The 8,720-nt window shown below is 37.2% G+C and overlaps 1 protein-coding gene across 1 annotated transcript in view; it reads right to left on the bottom strand.

Moving 5' to 3' along the window:
* Positions 1 to 985: 985 nt before the first annotated feature.
* Positions 986 to 8,720, bottom strand: part of f8 (coagulation factor VIII, procoagulant component) — a 54,175-nt gene continuing 46,440 nt past the window's right edge. Inside the window, exons 23-25 of the mRNA XM_079838726.1 lie at positions 7,946 to 8,094; positions 3,618 to 3,800; positions 986 to 1,903 (exon numbers count right to left, since the gene is read on the bottom strand). Coding sequence (XP_079694852.1) covers positions 1,748 to 1,903; positions 3,618 to 3,800; positions 7,946 to 8,094 — 488 coding nt within the window. The 3' untranslated portion in view covers positions 986 to 1,747. The remainder of the gene's footprint in view (positions 1,904 to 3,617; positions 3,801 to 7,945; positions 8,095 to 8,720) is intronic.

The following is an 8,720-nucleotide window of genomic DNA, read 5'->3' as shown; positions in this document are numbered from 1 at the left end:
TTACAATGTACCTGAATGTATGGATGGTTTGAATTATTTTTGTTTATATATTTTGTCAAAAAGTTGCAAAACATCTAACACATAAGCGTCACAAGACTAACAATTATTTTAATTCATATAATAATAATAAAGTATTATTATTATTATAAAAGAGATACACACTCAATATAGAATAACTCTACTAGACATTCTACAAATGTTTGAGATTCTTCAGTCATTATAGTGAATAAAACACCATGCATTAACAAAACTAAATACATCTTGTTGTGCTTAACATAATAATATAATATATAAACAATAAATACATCTATATAAAATTCCTATTTTGTACATGAACAGTTAAATTGATGTTGCATCACAAGTTTGCGTAACATTCTTAATGATCTGTTAAGCATTACATGACAATGCAGTAATGTTTTGTAATGAAAGTCAGCCGTGTTGCTTGCGATTGTGTGTTTGTTCCTCAGCAGCAGTGTTTGTCTTTGATGAGATAACAGGTGACACAATAGGTCACCAACTTCTTTCAGAGTCAGGCCTTCATTTTCCCTCCAAGCTAAACACATCCCCAGAGCACTTCCTGTCAAACAGGAACTGATAGTACGCTCCATTTTTATCTCGGGCAGAACATGGAAATGTTATCGTATTCCTGTGGGCTTCTTCATCCCACCCTTTGCCTGCAAGTCTGTCCGTCTCATACATGCAGACTTGTAACGTGACAGTGAGCAGTAAACATTCACTGAATGTATTTCATTACCATTCATTTCACACCTTTTATAGAGACTGTGTCAAAGACTGTATGCGTGTAATTGTGTGTGTGTGTTTGATGAAGAAGCAGATATTATAGTCAGTAGTAATAATGATGAATTATGCCAGCTGTTGAAAACAGATTTATGAGTTTGAATGGCCAAACACCAAAAGGGAGGAAAACAGACTGTGAAAGAATAATATTTGTCTAAGAAACACAAAGCATGCTAGGGAAATCATGGAGTTTTCAGTCTTTTTATTAAACATTAAATATTTTTTATAAAACAACAATCTCACTCCTGTTTCACAGTGCAAAATACAAAAGTACAGCATATGGCGAATTCAGTAGTTATCCCAGACCAGAATATACAAACATCTAATAAACATAAAAAATAATCTTCCATGAGCTTTTGATATGCATGGGTACACTTACTACAAAAATAGATATAGTTTATTTCTTCAGCAGAATAATGTCTAGAAAGCAGACAGTAAAATGAGCAGCGTACTGATCAGAACAACACTTATAACTTACAACAGTTTTGAACAGATTTAAAACACATTAATGATCATATCACATGAAGAAAACTTGTTCTAGAGATCATCTTATGTAGTGTTTATGTGAGCTGCCTAACTAGACAGCATTTTTAGGTGTCAAAGGCAGCTGACAATGGCATGAAACCACTTTAAAACCACTAGACTATTATATTTAACTAAAGCAAATCAACTTAGTAGGTGGTGTCAAATGCAATGTTGATATTTTATTCGTTACTTAAAACTGATAAGAATCGAAACTTGAGCATTAGAGGAGCCTATTGTGCGGCACATTAGTAGTTGCAACCCATGAAAAATGCTTCAGATTATGGTTCAGCTATGATGCAAAGTTATGCAGGCATTAGATAGCTTCCTATAGGGTTTGGAACAGAGCTGTGTGAATTAGACGTTATACAGTTTAGTCAAACAAAGTGTCGTATTCAACCACACTGTATCAATCTTACTTTTTTTCTCAAAGTGTTTGCTGAGTATCACAGCCCAAAAACTCCACTCGCAAGGCAATATCATTGACCCAGCCCTTTGGGTAAATCTGTATGAAGCGTGTGAACACAGGTGGATCAAACATGTTCAGTGCCTCTTCATTATACTCACTGTTCCCCTCAAAGATCTACAGGACAAAAAAAGAAACAAAACACCATCAACATGAAAGGGTGACTCTAATGAAATCCATCAAGAACATAAGGAACCATACTGAATGAATATATATTATTCTCAAGAGAAAATAAAACCTTAATATAACCTTACTATAAAACTAAATCTTACGACCATCCCAATTATTTTGCTAACTCTCTAACACATTACATTCCCCTGGTCAACACTGGGCTTTATAGAGGCTATGCATTGAGAGCTACTGCATGAGTTAATAGCGGAAAATGTGAGTAAAACAAACGGTTATCAGCTTAAACAAAATATTAGACTTGGTGTTCCTTACAACTTACCAAAGATCCAGTGATCCATGGATATTGACATGCAGCCATTTATATGAGCCTGATTTCGATACATAAATATTTACCACAAAGTTTTATTCAAATTCTGAATATATTATTGGCCTATTAATTATTTTTCTATCGCCTAGACAGCACGCAAAGAGCACTCCCTTTATAATCACTAAAGCTGTCACTCATTCAGTGAACGCAATCTCACACAGTTCTGTTATATTAATCAGTGAAGCTGACGTCAAAATTAATCGGATTCTAACTTCATTTCTAGTGGATTCTAACTTCAACACCTGTGATTGGCCATTGCGTTCAAGAAATCAACAAACGTCTGTGATTGGCTACATTACTCACCGAAGCCGAATCCACTTTTGCTAGTTTAACAACTGAAAAAATGGTCGCGCATGTTACAAAATGGTTCTCCCTAGTCTCCTAAAGAGTCATAGGTGTGTTTTGAGCGTAACATGCAGTAAACCAATCAGAGTCTCATCTCCTATTCCCTTTAAAAGCCAGTTGCGCTCGCACCATGGCGGATTCACTATTTACATGTGAGTGGAATGTAACATGTGAGACTTCTCCAGAGAGGAATCCTTTAATTTTTAACATTTAAAAATGTGCGTGTGCTGCTGTGTACGCGTGTTGTGCACCGCCTAAAGGCTCATATTACTAACAGCCCCTTTAAATAATACAAAACATACTGCGCTATTGACTTTAGGCCAGGTTTGTGTTGGTCAATGGTGCAGACGTTTTCAGTTCCTCAAAATAGCAACGTGCAAATAAGGCTCTTGAACACACCTGGTTTTGGGACCAGCCGCCCATGGGTGAACAGATGCCCTAGTGCATTTGCTATTCAAGCAATGAGCAATGAGAACTGCGTTGGGCTGAAACTAGCACTTGCGTTGCACCTGGCGTCGCATTACATCGGGTATGTGATAGGGCCCATGGTGTGAAAAGGCATTTACGTATGCCAAAAACATAACTTTTTTTTGTTATTAAAAAACAAACAAGCAAGCCCAGCACAGGTTGGCCACACACTTGAAGATTTTAAGCCCAATTTTGGGTCCGATTTGCAACCCCCAATTGAAGCCCTTATGTATGTGGTCTCCCACAGTTTTAAAATCGGCTATAATCATCTAGTGTGTCCCGGGGCTTAGTAACATGATTGGTTACTTTTTAGGGAGTAACAAAATACTGTAACGCATTATTTTCCTCAACACTGTCTGTCACCTTGTTTTACTTAAATCAACACGATGGAACAAATTAGTACAATATGGCCATTATTTAATTAAAATGAGGGAATGAATTCTTAATTCGAGGAACACATTCTTATAATAATGCATATAAAACTGATTATTAATAGAAGCTAATACACAAATATAGCCATACCTTTTCACTGTTTGTGCCCTGCTCCTTCACACTGGTCCAGCTGTGACCGTCGTTGCTAATGGAGATGGTAAATTCAGTGACCATCATCAGTTTCAGGTTGGATCGAGCGCCCTGTGTGATCAACCCAGTCACTCTCTTCATAGACAGAAAGTCCACCTGTAACCACTCATGAGGGTTATTAGTCTGTAGAAAGAGGAGAGAGGGGGAAGACGGAACAGACAAAATATAAGATGATGAGTTTAACTGTTTATTTATTGTCTATAAAGTGATGATTGTGCATAAATTTACATACAAATGGCTTTACATACAAATGGCTTGCACTATAAGAAAAGACTGTAAAGATAGGGCCCAATATACTCTGTTAATATGAAGGACATTTCCATATTGATTTTTCACAGGTTTTTTTACCTGAATTTAGCCACATTTTTGCCATGAATTTTTAACATTTTACTTTATTGTGTTGTGGTTTAAGGATTAGGGGGGGGGGGGGTATAATGCTATTCAGACTTATTTACACGGTTAGAGAGTTGGATTCTCATGTTAAACATGGCCAACGTTGGTGCGTAAGTGCATATAATGTGAACAACACAAATGTATAGTGAATCGAGTGTTATCCAGGGATAATGCCATGATGTATTGTGTGTGTGTGTGTGTGTGTGTGTGTGTGCTCGTGACTCTTTAGCTCCGCCCACTGCACGCCTGCACAAGCTCGGCTGTTTTCAGAAAGAATCGGTACAGCCAGGAGCGTAAATCACGGGGGGGACGGGGGGACAGGACCCCCCCCCCAATCTGAGGGCTGTCCCCCCCTAAAAACCATGCTGAGTATTGTAAATAATATAATGATATATATTTAAAATAAATGTGTAAATAGTAAAACAATACAAAAGCAAACGGGACAAAAAATGCGCTTAAGTTTAGAAACATTTTGAGTCCCCCCTCCCCCTTGCCCCACAGTGGTTTGATCCACCGCGCACCTCAACTAACGTTACCTATAGAACGTAAAAAAACTACCACCACAAGTTTGGGGAGAGAACAAAGCTCTTCAGACAGCAGTTGTGAAACTCTAGTAAGCTGTCAATGCTATTTTATTCACTTTAAACATCAGATGAAGTGACTCTTTTCTCTTTAATACAGATTAGGCAACTGCTCAATACAGCACGAGCCGAACGAGAGTCAGATTTCATTCATCACTAGAGCAAACAGCTGACAGACAAGATGATCGCGGAAGTTTTGGTTTCAAAGCGAAATGTAAAAGTGCCTATTTAAGGGAGTGTGTCATTGTACTGTTTTCTTGCTGTGTTTTTCATTAAGAATAATAGGCTAATGAACCCATAATTCAAGCAGCCCGCCCTCGAATTGGCGCAAATATATGCGCACGGCGCTCTGTCAGATCTGTGTAGGGTTTTGCTCAATATGATAAGTGGCAGATCAGAGGGCTTGCTGCAGTTGAATATCTAAAGATCTGAATATCATAGTATAAAATACTATGTGGAGGATGCAAGATAATTTTATATAATATGACTGTGTGGTGAACCTTACTCATATTTAAACAACTATTGCTTTGTGTTGTTGGTCAGATAAAATGACAGAGAAAAGAAAAACGGACATTAGATAATTTTTCAGTGCACCAAACGCCAAATAAGCACAAATTGTTTTTTTTATTTTTTTTTGTGTGGTACACATATCCTTACAAGTACGATTTTGGCTGTATTATTTGTGTCCCCTTCAAAAATTGCTCTTGAGAAATTTCATGTTTATCGTCCCCCCCTACTGTTAGATGAAATTTACGCCCCTGGGTACAGCATATCTGTCTTTTATAAATATGATAAAACTAAAGGGAAATCTTGGGAAATATAAATGATGCAATAATGCTCTAAGATTAACATGAGATTGGCACAAACTGTGTGTGTTATGTACCTTTTAAAGAACACGTCCGTAAACTAAATGGATAATGTTCTGGAGGAAAATTAACTGTTCCGTTTTTCTCTATATTTTATTAACTTTTTTTTTTGACTGCGTACTTGTCTGCCACTTTAAATGTTTGAGCTCATTACAGCAGGATGGATTCTGATTGGCTGCTCTGAAAGGGATTCCAATTATATTGTTTCTCTATATCGTTATAGTTCTGGTGTGAACTCTGCTATTCTTTAATATTGAGAACGATTGATATCTTTATAGTTATCATCTTTGGTGTGAACGGGCCTAAAATATTGTTATAATGCAGAACAAAATTGCATGTGGATCAGAGCGGCACACTATATAATATCTCTAAATAACTCATAAATCAACCTCTCTGACAATGCTTGGCTCTTTATGTGCAGTCTTGCTCAAAGGGGAAATAGAGAGAGTGATAACTTAAAAATCATAAAGAGATTAAGACAATGGAGGGATCTTTCACAGAGACAGACAGGGCAGAGGAAACACTCACAATGGGCTTAGAAAACACACACACAAGTAGAGAGAAAATTCACTTTCACTCTATAATAAAAACATGCGATAGATAGATAGATATACAGATAGATAAATAGATAGACAGACAGACAGGGGTGTGTTTCCTGAAACCATAGTTCCAACAAACATTCGCAAACAGCATTGCAAACATTGTGTGGTTGGAACGACAGCTCTCGACCTGTGGTTAGAAGCAGAGTTTCTTGTTTGCATGACATGTCAGGGCTCGACATTAAGCATGTTCACGTGCTTGTCCTTCGGACAAGTAAATCTGTCATCCACTTGTCCGAGTAAAAAATGTGCTTGTCCGGAAATTTTTGTTTTGTTTTTTTTGTGTGTGTTGTAAATAAAATTTATTCTGAAGCAATATTCTCACCAGTGTTCAATCAGCTTTGACATATGCATATTTGTGATATTTTTACCTTTTATAAAGGGCATTTTTCCCTTAATCTTTTTAAATATAGGCTATGATTCAGATTTCCTTTTATATTCTTAAATTGGATCAATAAATTAAATTAGAAGACGACACTGGCTGTTACCAGTCACCAATTAAACAGTTAGGCCTACCAATTAAATAATTTACACTGAAAAATTACAACTGCATTAAATAATGTTATGAGATTGTTTTAAATATTTTTTGAATATACAAATAAGAAATGTTGGAAAGATGAAACTAAACCACCAGTAGGTGGCAGCAGGTGACCGTCTGAATGAGTGAGTCATTGAGTCGATTCGTTCAAACACTGATTCATTCAAGAATGAGGCAATCGTTTACGAATAGTTCATTGAATCTTTGATTCTATCGATTCATTCAAAACGCTGAATCTGTGACACGCGTTCTGCTGTGATCTTTTGGAACTATTTTCGCTGCTGAAATTGAACAAAAACCTTCAATATTGCATCTAAAATGTAAGTGACTTAATGTTAATCATTGTTTAAGGAGCTGTCATTTGAAATCAGTGTCCTTTTCAGTCGTGATGTTATTCAGGAAAACGGCACTCTTGGTAATGTGACGTTGCAACTGTATCATGTTATAAATATAAATAAACTCCACATTTCTACATTTTTACTGCAGTGTGTTAACTGAGTTTCTCTGTGTGAGCGGTGCACATTTGTCTCGATTTCTCCTCTAGAGGCTGCGCAAGCGTAAACAGTGCAACGTTAGTTACCGTCAGTTCATTATACATTATTATCATTTACTGTCAATCGCCACTTACAGTAATGAATGCAGAATCATTATTGCATTTGGGTGATTCCCTAGTTATTTTTGTTAATGACGTTTTATCAGGCTACTTGTCCGTCGGGCAAGTAAAATTCTCTTTCACTTGTCCCTTCAAAAAATCCACTTGTCCTGGACAAGCGTTAATGTCGAGCCCTGCATGTGGGCTTAATAAATCCTTATCTTGAACAAAATAAGCTAGCTGACATTCAGTACAATCGATATCTTTTATTTGGAATACATACAAATGTCATTTACGTTGTTTAAGTTTGTCAAGAGATTTAAAGAGGTGTTTTTGAAGAGTGCGCATAGGCCTATATGCTCTAGTATGCAAGAACGAGCCTATGATTGAATCCAGAAATAAAGCAAAAAACTTGAGAATTAGTCCCCAGATCCAATGTCCCTAATTGATATATTAAAAAATCTGGCATTAATACATTCTCAAACCGATTCATTAAAATAAGTTATTACACCACCACCTGCATGTCACGTATTAACCAACGTGGTTGAGCGACAAATTTGTGACAAGTTTCAGGAAACAGTCGTGACTAGCTAGTTGATTTCTTCAACGATGCATCGTACTAGAAGTTAAGCAGAGAGTTACGACGTTGTCCAGGAAACGCACCCCAGACCGGAGATATCTAGATGGATGGATGGATACCTTGGGTCTCCATGCATTTGCTCGTCCCTCCTTGTGGAGTCGAGCGAGGTCGGGACTCCAGGACAGTAACCACGTTTTTAAGAACGAGGAGGCGCTGATGCTACTGTCGGGAATCATCCTGCGCTCCATTCCCAACGGCATAGAACAACCTGAAGAACACACAAACAAACAGGCTCTTATTGGTTTGAAGCAGTGTTATTTTAGTATCATTGATACTTTAATGAGATTTGTTCATTTTAAATATCTGCTCATATTACACTCTTAGAAGAAAAGGTTCTATATGGAACCTGGAAGGATTCTGTCAGGCGGTTCCTAACCTTTTAGGGGTTTCACCATGGGACCATTTTATGGATTTAGTCTTAATTTAGTTTTAAGTAATTTTTTATTTGGAATAAATGTAATGAATTAAGCAGCTCATAAACATACTTTATCACTAGAAACATGAAAGTATTAGGGGCCATTCACATGTCATGTCTTTTGCACGCTCAAGTTCGTTATTTTAAATGTAGCCCACGGACCGTTGTCTGAATGTCTGATGCATATGGCACTCTTATCTGGAAACACTTCAGGAGTTTCGAAGTCATCATCTGACTTCACACGAGATGTGTGTGTTTCATTCTTTAATGGTCCGCCTGGAACAAATGAAATGATGCCAAACTCCCTCGTAGAAGAAGAACGCTGTCATGTTTACAACTGTGACAATGTAACAAAACTAACTGTGATTGGTTGCGTTACATGTCAGTCAAACGTCCTCTTGGGCGGTCCTTGGCCATTG

This window comes from Gobio gobio, assembly GCF_949357685.1.
Source record: "Gobio gobio genome assembly, chromosome: 16".
Lineage (NCBI taxonomy): Eukaryota > Metazoa > Chordata > Actinopteri > Cypriniformes > Gobionidae > Gobio > Gobio gobio.
Note: the sequence above shows the minus strand (reverse complement) of the source record. Positions and strands in the feature narration are given on the sequence as shown.